This window comes from Coenobita brevimanus, chromosome 98 (genome assembly GCF_032717465.1).
Source record: "Coenobita brevimanus isolate Jiangsu-jjx chromosome 98, ASM3271746v2, whole genome shotgun sequence".
Taxonomy (NCBI): domain Eukaryota; kingdom Metazoa; phylum Arthropoda; class Malacostraca; order Decapoda; family Coenobitidae; genus Coenobita; species Coenobita brevimanus.
This window is the reverse complement of record NC_137051.1, coordinates 3,458,437-3,478,163: the sequence shown is the minus strand read 5'-3', so window position 1 is coordinate 3,478,163 and position 19,727 is coordinate 3,458,437. Positions and strand designations below refer to the sequence as shown.

Genomic DNA, 19,727 nt, shown 5'->3' with positions numbered 1-19,727 from the left:
ATACATAAAATTTTTAAAGGCTATTTTCTTATTTATGTTTCTCAAAGGGACAGGTCTCTCTCTCTCTCTCTCTCTCTCTACTGATTCTGGTATTATGTACTGTGACGAAATTCAACATAGGTCTACTTAAAATCTTGTACTATTATTTCTTCGACGGGCATTCTATATTCTTTATAATTTTACTGAGTCTTAAACTGCGTAGTGCTTCTTATATCATCCTATATTTTGACATATTTACTGATAGACGAATTCTGTGGTGTCTATATTTCCCTGTCTATCGATCTATACTTACTTGTTTACTGGTTATCTATCTCTCTCTATCGATCAGTGACTTCGCCTCTTTTTATCTATCTATGCCTACCTGTTTATAATTATCTGTCTACCTGTCGATCTATAATTTTCTCTATTAATAGGCTACCTGTCTGTATGTCAATGAATTTATATGATTATCTATTTCTATTGCTATATCAAAATGTCTGTCTGTCTATTTGTGTCTGTTAGCTACCTGTGTGTATTGAACTGTCTGTCTGTCTGTCTATTTGTGTTTATCTGTCTACCTGTCATCTACCTGTGTATATTGAACTGTCTGTCTATCTGTCCGTCTATGCTGCTGACCCAGGCATTCCTCCGTCCAATCTTCTTTGACCTTTTCTTCCTTCTTCCCTCTCTTCCTCCTTGCCATCCCTCTCCTCACCTCTACTACCTCCCGGTCTCCTCAACTCTTCTTCCTTTTCCTTCATCTCTTCGCCTCTTCCTCCTCCTCTTCACTTCATCCTTCTCCCCCTTCCTCTTCACCTCTTCTTATTCCTTCTCCTCTCTTCTTTCTTCACTATCTCTTCCTCCTTCTCTTCACGTCTTCTCTCTCTTCAAGCGTATCTCCCAGTCCTCCCCCTCCTCCTCCTCCTTCTCTCTTCTTTCTTCACCTCCCTTCCTATCTCGTTTTTCTCCTCCCCCCTTCGTATCTCGTCTTCCTCTCTTTACCTCCTCCCTCCTAATCATTCTCACTTCACTTCATCCCCTTCCTTCCCACTCTCTCTCTCTCTCATCACCTCCTCCTCTTCCTTCCTCTCCCTCCTCCTCCTCCTCCTCCCGCATTCCTACCTTCCATCGTACACCTGGCAACCGCGAATGAATGGCGGCAAGGCGTCAAACGGCAATTTTTACTCTCCCGCCAATTTCTTTTTTCGACCTTCTCCGCGTTCCAGCCGCCTCCGCAAACGCTATTAAAATAAAAAATAAATCCCCACTCCCTCGGATTAACAGTATATCTAATCCCCAACCGGCTACGATGAGGGATTATTAGGGATTATTATGTTATTACAAAATTGTTGGGGATAAAAATAAGATGCAGTGGAGCTTGGTGGCAACACTCTTGGTCATGGCCGTTAGACACCGATATTTTTCGTTTCAAAAATTTCGTATATTTACAAACTCCGACTAATTTCCCAGAGCAGATCGGTCATGAACGAAAAGAAAAAAATTATAAACACCGCTGGGAGAGAGGAGACAGGAGAGAAAGCAGAGGTAACAGATGATGAAGGGTAGAAAAGGGTAAAATTGGTTTAGACCCCCAGTACGGACCACAAAAAACGAAAGGTACGAAAGCGAAGGGTAGTAAATGAGAGAGTTATATGGAAATACAGACCACACATACCTTGAGGTCCTTTGTAGGTGGGAAGGGCTGGGTGGTGGTGTTTGTATGAGAGAGAGAGAGAGAGAGAGAGAGAGAGAGAGAGAATTGGGAAAAAAGTATAAAAGTACAAATATCGTCCTCGGGTTGAAGAGATTACATAACTAAGCCTTTTTGTATGTCTCTAACTCCAAATACAAAACTCTGTAACAATATAAAGATCTATGTAACTTTTCACCTAGCTTTTTTGTAACTAATTCTAACCTACATCCATAACTAAAACAATATAAGGGTCTTTGTAACGTCTTATTTCTTTTGTAACTGTAAGTCTATCCTACTCTTAATTTTCTAATTCCTTGGAAGACACTGCCAAGGCGCTGACATCCCTAGCAGTGTTTTGTAATCCTGTGAAAGTTTAATTCTGTGAACAGCCTCGCTTCTTGTAATTCCATCTTATTTTGGTAACAACGACATCCTCTCATTTTGTACCCCTATGTAACCCCTCTGTACATCTATATAGCCCACTATGGAACCTTTTGTACTTCTTTGTAACATTTCCCTACGTAACCAATGTGCCCCTATATAGTAACCCACTGTATTATCTATGTAACCATTTATGTAATCCTTTGTACCTTATAACTCTTTCCATCTCTATGTAACCCTCACTGTAAGCCACTATCTGTAACTCTTTGTAATCTATGTAACTCGATACCTTCATTTTGAAACGGAAGTGAGGTACAAAATAAGAAAGTTAAACGGAGAGAGAGAGAGAGAGAGAGAGAGAGAGAGAGAGAGAGAGAGAGAGAGAGAGAGAGAGAGAGAGGGAGGGAGAATTATGACGTCAGCGCTTCTTTGTCCTCTCGCCCTAGACTCATCCGGTGGAGAGAGAGAGAGAGAGAGAGAGAGAGAGAGAGAGACAGAGAGAAGTTGGAGAAACCGATAATTAAACAGATGCTGGTGTGGATATAAATACAGACACAGATAGATTACACATGATAGATAGATAGATAGATAGACAGAGAGAGAGAGAGAGAGAGAGAGAGAGATGGGATTTCCCCTTGATTTCGCAAGATGAGTATTGTATATAAACAACATCGCTATAATTATAAACATTCTCATTTAGCATCACGTCTACAATTATCGTCATTATAGTTATCATCAATAAATTACATCATTATTACTTAGCATCATCATTATCAACAAAAGATCAATGTTCTCTTAACCAACAACAATATTTTTAACACCCTCATTATCATTCATTATTATTCATTATCATCATTATCACTACTATTATTCATCACCACCACCACCATTACTCATCATTATCACAACTATCATTCATCATCACCACCACCATCATCATTATCACAACTCTCATTCATCATCACCACCACCATCACTCATCATTAAACATCTTCACCCGCATCACCACCATCATCATCATTATCACAACTATAATTCATCATCATCACTACCATCATGCATCCTCATCACTGCCATCATCATTCATCAACATCTTCACCCACATCACCACCATCATCATCATCATTATCACAACTATCACTCACCATCATCACTACCATCACCATCACTCATCATCGCAACTATCATTCACCATCATCACTACTATCATTCATCATCACCACCACCATCAATCACCATTATCACAACTATCATTCACCATCATCACTACTATCATTCATCATCACTACCATCACCACTCAACATTATTACGACTGTCATTCACCATCATCACTACCATCATCATTCATCATCATCACCACCACCACCATCATCACTATTATCATCATCGTTCGGCAATGGAGGGAAAAAAACAGACGCTAACCTTAAAATCTTTGTTACCAGGAAAGGGTATGTGTGTGTATGCTCCTTAGACACACCCACATTCCTCTCTCTCTCTCTCTCTCTCTCTCAATCTTTCCATCTTTCCTTCCGCCTTCCCTCTCTCCTACTTCATATTCTCCTTCTGTGTTCCATCTCTCACTTCTGTCTGTCTGTCCCTCCATTCTCTTCTGCTTTTCCATCTTTATGTCTGTCTGTCCCCTCTTCTGCTGCTTCGTCTCTCTCTCTCTCTCTCTCTCTCGCTTATTCATTCTCTTCTTGAACCTCTGTGATTAAATTCATCCTCTTAATATGAATGCCAGATCGCGTTGTATCGCCTGCATGTTCTGTGTGCTCTGCGTCTGTGTGTGTGTGTGTGTGTGTGTGTGTGCGTGTGTGTGTGTGTGTGTTTACCCTCCTCACAGCGTGCACAGAGCTGGGTTGGGCTAGGTAGGCTGGCTGGTTGGCGGAACACCGTGGTGGAACAATTATGGCGTACCGTTACCTAGCGCGGAACAGCAGGAGGAGGAAGATGAGGAGGAGAGAGAGGAAGAAAATGAGGAAATGAGGAGGGAGAAGTACTTTAAGAAGGGCAGGAACTAAAGGAAGAAAAAGATGATGATGATGATGATGATGATGATGATGATGATGGTTCAACGGTGAGATGGAACAGAAGGAATATGATGAAGAACATGAGGAGAAAAAGAAAGATGATGTCAAAGATGAAAAGCAGGAGGAACAGGAATAACAGGATGATGGTGAGGACGGAGATGAAGAAGAGGAAGAGAAGCAAAAAGAAGAAAGATAAGAGCAAGGAGGGGTTGCAGGTGAGAAGATGGAAAGCGAAGCAGGATAGAGAAATTGGGGAAAGAACAAGAGGAAGAGACGCAGGAAGAAGAGCGATAGAAGCAAGGAGAGGAAGAAAAGGAAGAAAGTAAGCAGAGGAGATAAGGGGAAGTCGAAGATGATGAAGATGAGGAGAAGGGGAAGAGGAGGAAGACGCAGCAAAAAACAAAATTTAATATTCAGCTCAGCGTGCGATGTCATAATAACGGTACAACAAAAAACGAGTAAAGATACAGAAAACGAGGATCCAAAGATAAAAATGGCAGGTAAAGGAAAGGAAAAAAAAAATTGAAAGAAAATCAAAGTGACAAGCAAAGGAAAGAAAACAGATAGAAAACGAGGAACAATTAAAATGGTGGGCAAGGAAACTGTTTGGAGAAAAATCATCCACTTAATCTCTCCGCCTCCAATTATCCTTTCAATCCTTGACTATCACGACTATAAAAAAATGTGAAGAGATTTGTAAACATACCACAGACTATCACACCACAGGGAGCGCTACATGGGAGGCGGAGGAATGGAGAGAGAAATGAAAGTATGTGGAGAGAATTGGAAGTGAAATAGTTGAGGAAAGGTACTCAATTTAACCCCTTTACATCCGACTACTCTTTCTTCTCCAAACTGTACAACTATCACAAAATGCAAAAGAAATACTTCAACCCTTCACTATTACACGAGAGCTGGTAAAACAGGGCAGACGGAGAACTGGAGGGAGAAATGAAAGTAGATATGACAGAAACAGAAAGAAAAAATCGTCAACTTCATCCCTCTGCATCCGACAATTCTTTTCTCCCATAACTTTCCCAACCACCATAAAACACCAAGAAATACCTCAACATTTCACTGACTATCATGACAGGGCGGGTGAAACAAGGGAGACGGAGGAATGGAGGGAGAAAGTAAAGTATGTGAGACGGAGGGCGGGCGGGAGGGAGAGAGGGTGACCCGGGGTGAGGTTGGCCGGAGCGTTCGGCCTTGCGCCACCTCGGCCTCGCTTGCGGTTGACGTGAGGGTGAAAAGGTTCAAAAAAAGAAAAAAAAAAGTGGGTTGGTTGGTTGATTTCGGTGTGTGGGGTTGTTGAAATATCGTGTTGTTTTTCCTTGATGCTCTCTTCTATACGGAGAGTTGGATGGAATTATAACTTGGGTATATAGCAATTAATTTCTGCCAAAGTGAATGAATGATCTCTCTCTCTCTCTCTTTATTTGCGCGTTTGACTCATAGCATATAATTTCTAGATGTATGGAAAAGATTACACCTACCCACCCACACACACACTTTACTACTAGAATGAGATAATTTAGGCAGTGCTGATTCTAACTATGCAGTCTTCCTTTTCAGGCTAATTATTTCATCACTATTACTGCGCTAATGTTAAGAGTTATTAGCGACACTGGCAACTACGTAATTACGGGCACAATTACCGAAATCTCCACAACAACGGGTGGCAGTGTTTACAAACCGAGGTGGAGTGGGGCCGAACACTCCAACCACATGGGGCGCTCTCACCTCACCCTACAGGAGAGAGAGAGAGAGAGAATTGTTATGCAAAAATAAAATACCTGTATGTATTTTATTACGATAACTCCCTTCCTTTTTACCGTCATCGTCCTTTAAGTTTATCTTTTTATTTATTTACTTAACTCTCCTTACTCTTTACTAATTCTCCTCATTCTTTTCCAACTCTACATACTCTTCTCCAACTCTCCATATTCTTTTCCAACTCTCCTTTCCACCTCTTCTTATTCTTTTCCAACTCTTCTGATCCTTTTTTTTCCTGTATAAAATCGCCTGGAGGTAGCCCAAAGAAATACCTTAAGTGGGTAAATCCTACAGAGTAAATCCTGTCCCTTTAATCCCTTTACTTTACACTTCTTACTCCCTCATCAGCTCTCATTATTTTCTTCTGTTATTCTTATTTCTAAATCTACTTATTCCTTTCTTGAGCCTCGTCATCCCTTTACTTTATCATATCTTTCCTTTCTTCTCCCTTATTTTCTTAACCTTCCTCTTCCCTTCCCCTCCACATTCTTCTTTCTCTCTCTCTCTCTCTCTCTCTCTCTCCTCCCCACTCAGAAATTATACAAAGAGGAAGACGATAATCTCAACAGATAACATGAGAGACACGTAATGACTATCTTAATGTGACAGCTGAGCAGTGTAATTAGATGGAGGGACGAGATAATTGGTTTTGTGTGTGCGTGTGTGTGTGTGTGTGTGTGTGTGTGTGTGTGTGTGTGTGAGAGAGAGAGAGAGAGAGAGAGAGAGAGAGAGAGAGAGAGAGAGAATCAGTGAAGCGTGAATAGCAGAAAAACAAAAATCAAGTGGAGAAAAATATGAATATTTGTCGTAAAAAAATAAGTTAGCAAATGAACAGATAATACAAGAAAAAGTAAACAGACACACGAGGAAAAAAAAATCATACGAGAAGGGAAAAAACACACACAAAAAACACAGAAAATAGGTGAAAAAAAAAACGCGTAATAAACACAAATAAAAATAAAATAATAATCACAGAAAGCTGGTAATAAGGACAAAAAAAAAAAATTCACCCAACAACAAACCCCCCCCCCCCCCAAAAAAAAAAAAAAAAAAAAAACTCAAAATTTGGGAAACATACCTGGTGTGGGCGAGAGGGAAAGTGTCCTGCGGGGCTTGAGTGTGATCCGCCGTCCGGTAAGGGTGCCCAGGTCCACGCCCGCCCCACCCGCCCCCTCCTCTGGGTGGGCGGGGTTGGGCGGGGGTGGGAGGGGCTGGGCGGGGAGGGAGAAGAGAGCGGTGGCCATGTTGGTGGGTTGGGGGGCCGGGGACATCACATGGCTTGACTCTTTATTGCCCCGCCCGGCTGGAAAAAGGAAGAAAGATCGAGAGTTAGAGGTTGATAAATACGGGTTATATAAGGGTTACAGGGCATCAATACAGGCTGTAGGAAGTCTGCACACACACACACACACACACACACACACACACACACACACACACACACACACACACACACACAGGATACAGGTTGATTTATACATGTTACAGGTATCATTCAGGTACAAAGGAACATGACATGGCTTAAGCTTAGATCATTACCTCAACTGGGTGGGAAAGATAGATAGATTGATAGATAGATAGACAGATAGATAGATAGATTGATATATAGTTAACAAGGCAAAAATATCTCTTACTGCTGTTACTACCACTACTACTGATGCTACCACTAATACTACTACTATTACCACCTATACTAGAACAGCTCACTACCACTCATAATTAAGGGAACACTAATTAATCTCAGGTAATTAACAGGTAAATTAGGAACCCCGTTAATTGCAGCTGGTTCTCACTACATAACGAGGTCAAAGTTACTAGAGCCATCATCATTAACCTTTCAATCAAGCATAATTATTAGCCACGAAATGTAATTAATCGGTAGACTGTAACATTTAGCGGACAATAAAAATATAGTGACATTTCGGCCCCTTTTCAATATTCGGCTAAAAAATAATAATAATGATAAAAAAAAAAAGACCGGAAGCTGCATTCGGTTCTGTGTAAATCTTGGCTTCTTATGCATCACTAGTTCAGAGATTTTTTTTTTACTGTAAATCTGCTGATGGTACAATAAATCTGGTGATATTTTACTTATATTTTGTGTTTTGTTATTTCCGTCTTGATATCCTGCTCACTCCATTCATGGTAATGTGAAATTGGGGGATTATTATTATTATTATTATTATTATTATTATGATGATGATGATGATGATGATGATGATGAATTGGGTGATTATGATGATGATGATGATGATGAATTGGGTGATTATTATTATTATTATTATTATTATTATTATTATTATTATTATTATATTTATTATTATTACTATGATGATGATGAACCCTTCCCACTCCATTATCAGTAGTGGGGAACGAGGCGAGGACAAGGACGATGTAACTTTGTACTGTTTTTATATCTTCAGTTTTCAATAAATATATAACTCAAGGACATTCTGGGCTGTGGAAACGCCTTGGCACAAAAGGATGGATTCTGGAAAGCTTTAACTCAGGAAATATTATCACCTCAAATATTTCCCCCTGAGAGATATTTCGCCACCGCAATATATTTCAGTACCTTTTGAAAATTCTGTCTTCGAAAGTTCCATCAGCCACAATTCTACAGCCTGAATATTTCCCAACCGTCTATGGAAATTTCGATGCTGGACTTTGGCCCTCTGATATCTCGTCTTGAAAAATATGACCCAACAAATTTCAAAACCACGACAGTTTAAAAATAAAAAAATAAAATAAATAAATAAATAAATCACCTTAACTCTATGGACTCACAATTAATCTCCATTTTTATTAACATGAAAATTTTGATATCTAAAAAAAAAAAAAAAAAAAAATCATGGAACTTTAAATACTAACAAACATTACTAGAAAATTCACATTAAATTATTTGAACACTGGAAAATTGTGAGGTCTAAATCCAGAAACGTTTCAATTTTCGATCCGGAAATGTCAAAATCTTCCGAAATTCTGGTGTTTGGAAAATTTTGTGCCGAAGTGAGGGGCGGCTTCCTCTTTACGCTCCGGGGCCGCACAATAAACCTTATCATTTTTAACTGGGCGATTTATTTTTTTTTCCTTCGCCGTCTCTTCTCTCCACATTTTTACTTCTTTTGTTTTCGCCGCGTCTTGTTCGTCTTTTCCAGGCGTTTTCTTAATCTTTTGTTTCTTTTTTTTTTTTTGCGTCCTCTGCCACTTCCCCATCTCTCTCTCTCTCTCTCTCTCTCCTCCCTCCCCCTCTCTCTCTCTCTCTCCTACTATTACCAAACGATTTTATTCAGCTCAGGAGTGACATTTTGATCTAAGGGGGATTAATCAAGGCCTTAATTAACCCACTTACTACTAGGAAAAAAATTAATTACTTAACAATAGTAACAATAAAATAAAAAGGATGTCACTGCATTAGATTTTTTTTTTATTTTTTACTTTTTTACTTATTGCTTCATCTCCTCCTCCTCCTCTTCTTCTTCCTCCTCCTCCTCCTCCTTCCCATTCACCTCTTCCTCCTCCTCCTCCTTCCCCTTCTCCTCCTCTTCTTCTTCCTCCTCCTCCTCATCCTTCCCATTCACCTCTTCCTCCTCCTCCTCCTTCCCCTTCTCCTCCTCTTCTTCTTCCTCCTCCTCCTCATCCTTCCCATTCACCTCTTCCTCCTCCTCCTCCTTCCCCTTCTCCTCCTCTTCTTCTTCCTCCTCCTCCTCCTTCTTCCCATTCACCTCTTCCTCCTCCTCCTCCTTCCCCTTCTCCTCCTCTTCTTCTTCCTCCTCCTCCTCCTTCTTCCCATTCACCTCTTCCTCCTCCTCCTCCTTCCCCTTCTCCTCCTCTTCTTCTTCCTCCTCCTCCTCCTTCTTCCCATTCACCTCTTCCTCCTTCTCCTCCTCTTCTTCTTCCTCCTCCTCCTCCTCCTTCCCATTCACCTCTTCCTCCTCCTCCTCCTTCCCATTCACCTCTTCTTCTTCCTCCTCCTTCGGTTGCTCTCTCACTCTTTCTCGATTCTTAGCTATTCGTCTGTTGTTGTTGCTCATTTCTTCTCTCTTTTTCTTCTTTTCTTTGCTCTGTCTGTCTGTCTGAGCCTCTCTCTCTCTCCCTCTCTCTCTCTCTCTCTCTCTCTCCCTCTCCCTCTCTCTCTCACACACACTTATCTCCTTTTTCTTTGTCTGGTATCTCACTTCTACTCTTTACGTTTCTTTACTGTCTTCCTGTTCTTGTAATTCCTTTCTTTATTTTGTATAACATGAGTTTCTTGATCTTCCTTTCTTATTATTTTGCTTCTTCCACCTCCTCTTCCTCCTCCCCTTCTTTTTTCCCTCTTCTTCCTCCTGCTCCACTTCCCTCTCTTCCTCCTCCCCTTTCTTCCCTCTCCTCCCTCCTCCTCTACCTCCTTCTCTTCCTCCTCCTCCACATTTCCCTTCTTCATCACATCACATTTTATTTTCTCCTTTAATTTCTTCTTTACTGGAGCTTACAGTCGCTTTCTTGCGGTCGATCTGTTTCACGCTAAATCAATTCTTACCATTACCTTTATTGGTTTCTTTAGTTAATTATTTTTTTTTTTTACTTAAAGCTTTTATTTTCTGGTCATTTATTTTGTGACATTTCATCTCACTGAATTCTTTTATTTACTTATTTTTTTTTATTTAAGTGATTTCTATTTTCTTTTTCCCATTCTCGTCTTTCTTCCATCTAATTCTTTCTCAATCACACTTGTTTCTTTTTTCACCTTCTCGTTCTTCTTCTCCTCTTCCTCCTTTTTCTTCTTCTTCTTCTCCTCCTCCTCTTTCTTCTTCTTCTTCTCCTCTTCGTCCTCCTTTTTTCTTCTTGTCTCTTCCGTCTTCTTTTTCTCCTCCTCTTCCCTCTCCTCCTTCTTCTTCCTCTTGTCCCTCCTCCTCCTCTCCTTCAATTCTTTTACCAATGTCACACTGAACGTCGCTTTTTTCCCCCTTGTCTAAGTCACCTGAATTTCTTTATACATTTTTAACAGGTTTTTCAAAAGTGCTCTTCGTTTTCGTTCTGATTTTTATTTAACTTATAAATATATTTTTTTATTCTCTAATGACCGGAACAACTCTAGTATCCTGCATCTCACGTAATGGCACTGACCTGACACATTATTATTATTATTATTAAAGGTGGTGGTGGTGGTGGTAGTAGTAGTAGTAGTAGTAGTAGTAGTAGTAGTAGGAGGAGGAGGAGGAGTAGCTGTTGTTACTGTTGTAGCCCCAGGTTCATTTGTAAACGTGAACCCAGTGAACTGCAAGCTATAGTTACCATCCTCCTGCAGTCCACCATCATCCATTCAGGGGATAGAGCGGAGACCGAAGGACATTTGTAAAGCCGGGCAGCTCCACCGCCGCCTCACATTGGTGCCACCACTTGAAGGCGTCCCTCTCCACACCGGCCTGACCCAAACGACCTACCATAACTACCGTGTGACCTGATTTACCCCAATTACTGACCTCACGCTGGACCGTTTGACATGACCTGATTGGATCCGTTTAGTGCAGATGCCTTGACCTCTGCTGACCTAGTGCGACCTGATGGACCGTAAGATATCTGTTTTGCACGCGCGCGTACATACATACAAACACACACACACACACACACTGAACACATCCTCTCTCTCTCTCTCTCTCTCTCTCTCTCTCACCTACTCCACGAATACTGTACAGTACAGAACACGCACCCACTAAATCTCTCTCTCTCTCTCTCTCTCACACACACACACACACACACACACACACACACACAAACATACACACACACAATACAAAGCCGGCGGCCTCACCATTACGGCTTTTTTCCCCATTACCGCGAGCCGGATTACGAAACAAGGCCGAACCACCATAACACATCACGGTCACCTGTGCAATTAATGGGGGGGCAGAGAAATGGGGGAAATAGGGAAAGAAAATGAGGACTGGTGAAATATGGGGGAAATGGGGAGGGAAAATGGGGAGGCTGGTGAAATATGGGGGAAATGGGGAAGGAAAATGGGGAGACTGGTGAAATATAAGGGAAATGGGGAGGGAAAATGGGGAGGCTGGTGAAATATAAGGGAAATGGGGAGGCTGGTGAAATATGAGGGAAATGAGGAAAAGGTGGTGAAATCTGGTGAAAATGGTAAAACTGGGGGAGGAAATGGTGAAATGAGGTGAAATACATGGAAAGTACAGGAAGGAAAAAAGATTAAGGGATGGGAAGGCGAGGTAGGATAAAAATAACAGAAAGAACGAAAAAGGATAATGAAAGAAAAGGGAAAAAATGAGAAAGGAAGTTAACTGATGAGAGACTGAAAGAAGAGAGGAAGGAAAAATTAAAGATAGTTAATATTTGCTCTCTCTCTCTCTCTCTCTCTCTCTCTCATTTCATTTTGTCGTAGGTAATAACAGAATTTTTCATCTTCAACCTCTCTCTCTCTCTCTCTCTCACACACACACACACACACACACACACACACACACACACACACCCTCCTTCACTCCCATTGGACTAAAATATCACCCCCTCTCCCCATGCACCAATCATCGTTAAGGAAAATCACTCCACTTCCCTGATTGGCCAAGACACACGCAATTCCAGCCAATCAGAGGTCGGAATGGGTCGTTAAGCTTCCGCCAATCACCCTTAACCACTTCAATCCAGCGACTTAGTTTTTTTTTATCTTATATTCCAGATTAAGACGATTATATTTAAGACATTTTTCTTATAAGAGGGTGTTAGATATACTTAAAGGTGTGTATTTGTCCCCTAACACCTCTTCCATACCGATTTATTCTTGGATACGTCTTGCTGATGTTTTGTACGTTATTAATGCTTAGTATGGCGATATTAGAATTACTTAAGCTGCACAGATGATGATGGCCAGGTGTAATAAGGAAAATAAATCGCTTAGGAAGCGGTGTTAGGGGAGCTTCCTTCACCAGCCACTTAACAGATTCTACCTGAGTTAACTGGCCTGGATTAAGCGAGAATGAACTAAACCAAGATGTCATTAATAGAAACTTAACCCCTTCCGTACGAGGTTGTTTTCCAGAGGTGACTATAATGGACTGGCAGTGGCAATTGATAAAGATGATGATGATGATAATAATAATAATAATAATAATAATAATAATAATAATAATAATAATAATAATAAGGGCTCATAGTACCGAGAAGAATAATGAAGATTTTTCACACTATTTCTGCTCCTCGTCTCCTTCCTCCTCCTCCACCTCCTCTTCTTCCTCCTCCTCCTCTTCCTTATCATCACCATCATTCTTATCATCAAATATATCTCTTCTCCTCCTCTTTTTACTACTCGTCATCGTCTCTCTCTCTCTCTCTCTCTCTCTCTCTCTCTCTCTCTCTCCCTCAGTGTCATCCTTGAGCTAGATCTTGTCATTATGAAGAAAGGAACAAAAACACTCTTATTTCACCGTTATTGTGTGTTTTGTTGTTTTTATGGTTTTGAGGGACGAATATCAATGGAAACAAACGGTGGATTTTTCGCTTTACGGTGTGTGTGTGTGTGTGTGTGTGTGAGAGAGAGAGAGAGAGAGAGAGAGAGAGAGAGAGAGAGAGTGTTTGTGTCCGTGCGTGAGTATGTGTGTCCGCATATGTGAAAGTCTGTATCTATTTTTATATACAGAAATAAAGAAAAAAAAAATTCTTTACAATTTCTATTCTGTACTACCGTAAATTTACTCGTGGTGTATATTTCTCCCTCGTCTGAAAAAGCACGTCATTCTTTTTTCATTTTTGCATTGCGTTTTTTCGAACTTTTTCTTGCCGGTTTAGATAAATAAATAGATAGATAGATAGATAGATAGACAGATAGATTAACAGATAGATATATACATGCATAATTACATATACAGGAAGACAGTTAGATAGACACATAGGTAGGTAGGTAGGTAGGTAGGTAGGGAGAGAGAGAGAGAGAGAGAGAGAGGAAGCACATTGAAAGAAGTGACTGTGAGGAGGTGGAGATGTGTAATGAGGGGAAGGAGTGAGGGGAGGAGAGGAAGGGGTGAGAGGAAGGGAGAGGGGGTGTGGGGGAGAGGAAGGGGTGAGAGGAAGGGAGAGGGGGTGTGGGGGAGAGGAAGAAGGGGGTTACTTATAACTTGACATACAAAAAAAACTTTCCATTTAACTTCTCAACAGAGTAAATACAGCAAAGAAGAAGGTGGAGAATAATAATAATAATAATAATAATAATAATAATAAGAATAAGAATAGGAATAATAAGAAGAAGACGAAGAGAGTAAATACAGCAAAGAGGAAGAAGAAGAAGAAGCAGCAGAAGAAGAAGATGAAGAACAAGAACAACAACAACACCAGAACAACAACAGCAACAACCACTGAAATAAAGTTAACCAGAGCGTGAACAACAATAGATACATTAACAAGAACAATAACAACACCAGAACAACAACAGCAACAAAACAATGACCACTAATAAGAGTAACAACATACACACCAAAAAAAACAGCATTAACAAGAAGAAAGAAAAAAACAAGAACAATAACAGCACCAGATCCACCACCTTCAATATTTACAAAACAAAATCCACCAAAAATAAAATAAATAAATAAATAAATAAACTGGTGTAGAATTGTTACCATGACAACCAGTAAATGTAAACAGATTGTAAATAAAAAAAAAAAGAGAGGAAAATAATAAAAAAATAAAGACAAAGAACTGAGGAAAACAGGAATATATTGTGGCAAAATATTTCAAAAGAACGAAAAATGGAAACTGGTAAAATATATCATCATCATTATCATCACCATCATTACTGTCATCCTTATCATTATCATCATTAGCATCATCATCATCATCATCATTATCATCATCACCATCATCCAGACCTCTTTTCCTACATGCAGAGGGCCCAAAAAAAAATTATAATAAAATAAAATAAAATAATAATAATGAATGAGAAAATGATGAAACAGGAAGACAAGATAAATGTAAACAGGGGGGAGATGGAGGAAGAAAGGGGATGATGGGGAGGGGGAGGAGGGAGAGGGGAGAAGTTGGGGTGGAGGAGGGGGAGGTTACGAGAGGGATGGGAAGAGGAGGGGAGGAAGAGGAAGAGGGAGTGGGGGAAGAAGAAGGCGAGGATGAAAGTGAAGGAGGTGCAAGATAATGAGGGGGAGGGGGAGGGGAAGGGGAAGGGGAGGGGGAAGGGAAGAGGAGGGTTGGGCGAAGGAGGTGGTATAGGGGGAGGGGAGAGCAGGGGGGGTGTCTATTCTACTGTTGTTTCTGTGCCACTTCCTTCCTCTCTTCATTTTTTAGCTTAGTTTCCCCTTCATCGTCTTCTCTTTCTTCTCGTTTTCTTTGAACTTTTACATCCTCTCTTTCATTCACTTGCTTTTTGTTCCTCTCTCTCTCTCTCTCTCCCTGCTTCTCCTCTCTTCTCTCTCTCTCTCTCTCTCCCTGCTTCTCCTCTCTTCTCTCTCTCTCTCTCCCTGCTTCCCCCCCTCCTCTCTCTCTCTCTCTTTTTTCCCCTCTTTATCACTGTTTCCTTAACCCTTTGGCATCTTCCACTCCTTCATTTTTTCTTTCCGTTGCCTGACGCCGGGTCCTGTGAGGAGTAGCTGCCTCGACAAAAGAAGTTGTGGTAGTGGTGGGAACTGTGCAATTACCATCACTACCACAACACGTAGCGGGGTATGAGGGTAGTGGTGGTGGTGGTGGTAGTGGTAGTGGTGGTGGGAAGTGTGCCCCTGACCCGCCTGGTATGTGGGGGCACCAACACTCCGCCCACTCCATCCCGCCCACTCCAGCCCACCCATTTCACCCTCTCTATCCCGCCCACTACCCCTTTCTCCTCCCACCCCTCCCCCACCCACAGCCACTCTCTCCGCCTCACCCACTTCCGCCCACCCACCTTTCATCACACCCACTCACCACCCTCTCATTTCCTACGCCCATTTCTCTCAGTCACTGGTTTCGAAAGCTTGGGTGGGGAGGAAGGAGGAGGTGGTGGGTGGGGGAAGAATTACTGGGGGGAGGGAGCAAACACATACACCCCCACCCAATCCACCTTCCCATCCACCCATTTCAATCCACCAGCTAGCTATCTATTATATCTACCCGTCTATCTACACCTATCCATCTATCCATATAAATCTATCCACCCATCTCAATCCACCCATCTACCGACCCACCCACACATCTATCCATATATATCTACCCACCTATCCACCCATCTCAACCTACGCACCCACCCACAATAAGGTCACATCCCACCCAGTTATTATCATTATTATTATTATTATTATTATTATTGCTACTACTACTGTACAACTATGGTGGTGCTGCTGCTGCTGCTGATGATGATGATTATGATTATTAGACGGAGGGAGAGGTGGGTGTGGGAGAGCTTATATATACAACAGCACATCTTCTGAGCACGTATTCTTGTGGACTTAGTGGGCTCCCTCAGTACCTCCAATTTACCGATTTATTCCTGTATATATGACATAGTGTTATTCTCTTTATTTATGAAAAGCAATAACGAGAGAGAGAGAGAGAGAGAGAGAGAGAGAGAGAGAGAGAGAGAGAGAGAGAGAGAGAGTCACTGTACCCATTTACACTGACCTAACTACCTACACCCTCTCTCTCTCTCTCTCTCTTCCACCCATCTGCACCCACATTTTCAGACCCACCTTTTCTACACCCATCCACACCCACCTTACCGCCCATCTACATCCACCCACCCAACCACACCCACTTTCCCGCCCACCTACAACCCTCCATCCACCCACACCCACTTTCACACCCATGTACAACCCTCTACCTACTCTTCCACCCACCCTCCCATCCACCTAAAACCTTCCACCCACCCACACCCACTCTCCCACCCACATACGCTACACCCATTTTTCTTACATCCACTTTCGCCACGCCCACCTACATCGACCTTCCCACCCACCGGCACCTTTTTTTTTTTCTACACCCATCCACCCGCCCACCTACACCCACTTTCTGTACACCCACTCGCACAATCATCTACATCCATCCTCACCCACCCGTTAACTCACATCCTCTCTCTCTCTCTCTCTCTCATCTACAGCTATTTCTCATCCACCAACTGCCTGAGCCTACACCCACCTACACCCACACCCACAAACTTTGCCTTAAGGACGGGTGGGTGGAGTGGGAGTCGCCTGTTTCAACGTCCTTGAGGCTAAGACTACATTTTCGCCCTTACCGTGCATGGGAATACGGGTCAGATTACCTTGCAGGGGTGTGTGGTAGGCATAGCTGGGTTTGCATACAGATTCTGCTTAGTGTTGGCTATTTAACTGTTTCTCTCTCTCTCTCTCTCTCTCTCACTCACTCTCTGCGTGAAGTGGAAACCCTCAAGAATGAAACCACCCTTAAAATATTCCCCCCCCTCTCATTTTAAGTAAAAACCTAAACTTAAGGACTCTAGTATGCGACCCCTGACCTTCTAAGTGTGACCCTTACATACTGTCTAGTGTTCGGTGCGATGACTAATATGCAGTATGACCCCTGACCTCATGTTTGCAGTACAGGGTGACCTCAGTGACCTCTCATCTTAGGGTTTTGAAACAGGAACGCTTTCAGTCCGATGACGCCTCCCCAAGCAGAATGATCTAATGTTATACTACTACTACTACTACCACCACCACCACCAATACTACTACTTTAATAATAATAATAATAGTAACAAAAAGTCATAATAATAATAATAATAATAATAATAATAACAACAACAACAACAACAGAAACATTGTAATAATAATAATAATAATGATAATAATCCGGCCATCAAAAGCGAGTTAGCCGCAGTTAAATTCTGCAGACATCTTTAGTAATGAAGGGTTAAGTAACGCCAGTGATGCAAGCAACCTCGTAACTCCTGCAATAATAATAAAGGAAATTCTAGGCAATAAAGGAGCTACACACACACACACACACACACACACACACACACACACTCCAAACATCTACCCATCTATAACTTTATCCCTCCCCCCTTCCTCCCTCCCCCCCCACCCTAGCCTAGCCCCGTCCCCCTACGCCAGACTAAGTAGGATGATGGCAGGTGATAAGACTGGCTAAATGACCGTGTTCCTCCTCAGTCAACCACAGAGCGAGCTGCACGACCGCTGCGGCCAAGACCCGTTTTTATTGGTGTGTACATTTTTGAAGAGTTAAACTAGTAACGGATTTTAACGGTTTTCTCCCCTTTTATGATAACTAATAACTGAAATTTGTGGTGAGCTGTGGTTATTCCCAACGGATTCTAACGGGTTTTCCTTCTGATAACTGAAATTTGTGTTTTGGTTATTTCTCAACGAATTTTAATGGTTTTTCCTTTTTGATAACTGAAATTTGTGGTGAGCTTCGGTTATTTTCAACGGATTTTAACTTTTTTTCTTGATAACTGAAATGTGTGGTTTTGGTCATTCTTAACGGTTTATAACGGTTTTTCCTTTTGAAATTAACTGAAATTATTCTCAACGGATTTAAGCGGTTTTTGCTGTAAGATACTTATTAACTGAAATTTGTCTAGCCCTGGTTATATCTTTAAGGGTAATTGTTGTCTGTATACTCTTCTGTTGTAAGAGGTTAAGTATACCCTGTTCATTTTCACTTGGCCAGAAATTGCCTTCCCTCCACGGACAACAGCCTCCAGATCTTGTCCAGTCCTGAGAAAGCTGGGCAACTCTCTCTCTCTCTCTCTCTCTCTCTCTCCTTTTGAGATATAGGGAGGGAGGTGAGGGACGTTTGTATGGCCAGGCAGCGGAACCACCCAGTCATATCAGTGCCACCACATGAAGGCGCGTCCCTCCAGCTGAGCAACGAGTCAAAATCACCGTCCGTTCAATTCGAAATGCCTGAACTGGTCACTTGTTTGAAAAGCCAGGCCAGTAACGGCTAGTAACGGCCATTTCTTCATTCAAAGCTCCCGTCGCTCATAAATAACCGATAAAAATGTGTTAAGATCCGGTTATTCCTTAAAGTGACGTTGTTGCCGCGGTTATCTTGGTCCATTTAAAGAGATAAACTGTTAACGGTTAGTAACGGTCATTCTAGCCATCTCCCTGGTTTTATTTGGAAGAGGTAATTTGGTAACAGTTATTAACGGTTCTGGAGGTAAACTGTTAACGACTCATTTGAAGAGATATACTGGTAACGGTTATTTTAGTCACTGGTTTATTTTGAAGATATAAATTGGTAACGGTTCAAGAGGTAAATTGTTAAGGACTCAATAGCTTGTTGTCTCGCCAATTACTAACAACTAATAACTATAGTAAGGTTTGACTCTCTAAAAATATAGTGATACTTTTACACCCATTTTCTCGTCTTCCTTTTCCCTTCTTTCCCTACCCACCTCCATCCTCTCTCTCCGCTCTTCTCTCTCTTCTCTTTCTTTACTCTTATCCTCCTTTCGTACCCCCCCCCTTTCTGCCCTCTTCTTACTTTGTTCAGTTTCTTTTCTTTCTCATTCCTCATCTATTTTTTGTTTTTATTTTTTCTATTTATTCACCGTCTTTTCTTTCCGTTTGGCACTTTTCTTTCTTCATCCACTCTTTAGTCTTCTTTCTTCACAGTCTGCTTTTCCCTCTTCCTTTTCTTCAGTTCCTTCTTTCCATTTCCTCCTTCATTCTCCTTTCTTTGCTTCACCTTCCTTTCTTCTCTTCCCTCCACTTCCTCCTTCACTCTCCTTTCTTTGTTTCTCCCTCTTATTTTCTTCTCTTCCCTCCACTTCCTCCTCCATTCTCCTTTCTTTGCTTCTCCCTCTTACTTTCTCTTCCTTCCACTTCCTCCTTCACTCTCTTCCCTCCTCCACTTTCCTCTTCCTCTCCTCCTCCAGCGTTGACAATAGCGTAGT

General features: G+C 41.6%; 1 protein-coding gene across 2 annotated transcripts in view; it reads right to left on the bottom strand.

The window, feature by feature from the left end:
* Positions 1–19,727, bottom strand: part of LOC145414060 (uncharacterized) — a 163,179-nt gene that overhangs the window by 112,783 nt on the left and 30,669 nt on the right. For both annotated transcript variants that reach the window (XM_080283621.1, XM_080283622.1), the window contains exon 2: positions 6,939–7,163. In XM_080283621.1, coding sequence (XP_080139747.1) covers positions 6,939–7,131 — 193 coding nt within the window. In that variant the 5' untranslated portion in view covers positions 7,132–7,163. The remainder of the gene's footprint in view (positions 1–6,938; positions 7,164–19,727) is intronic.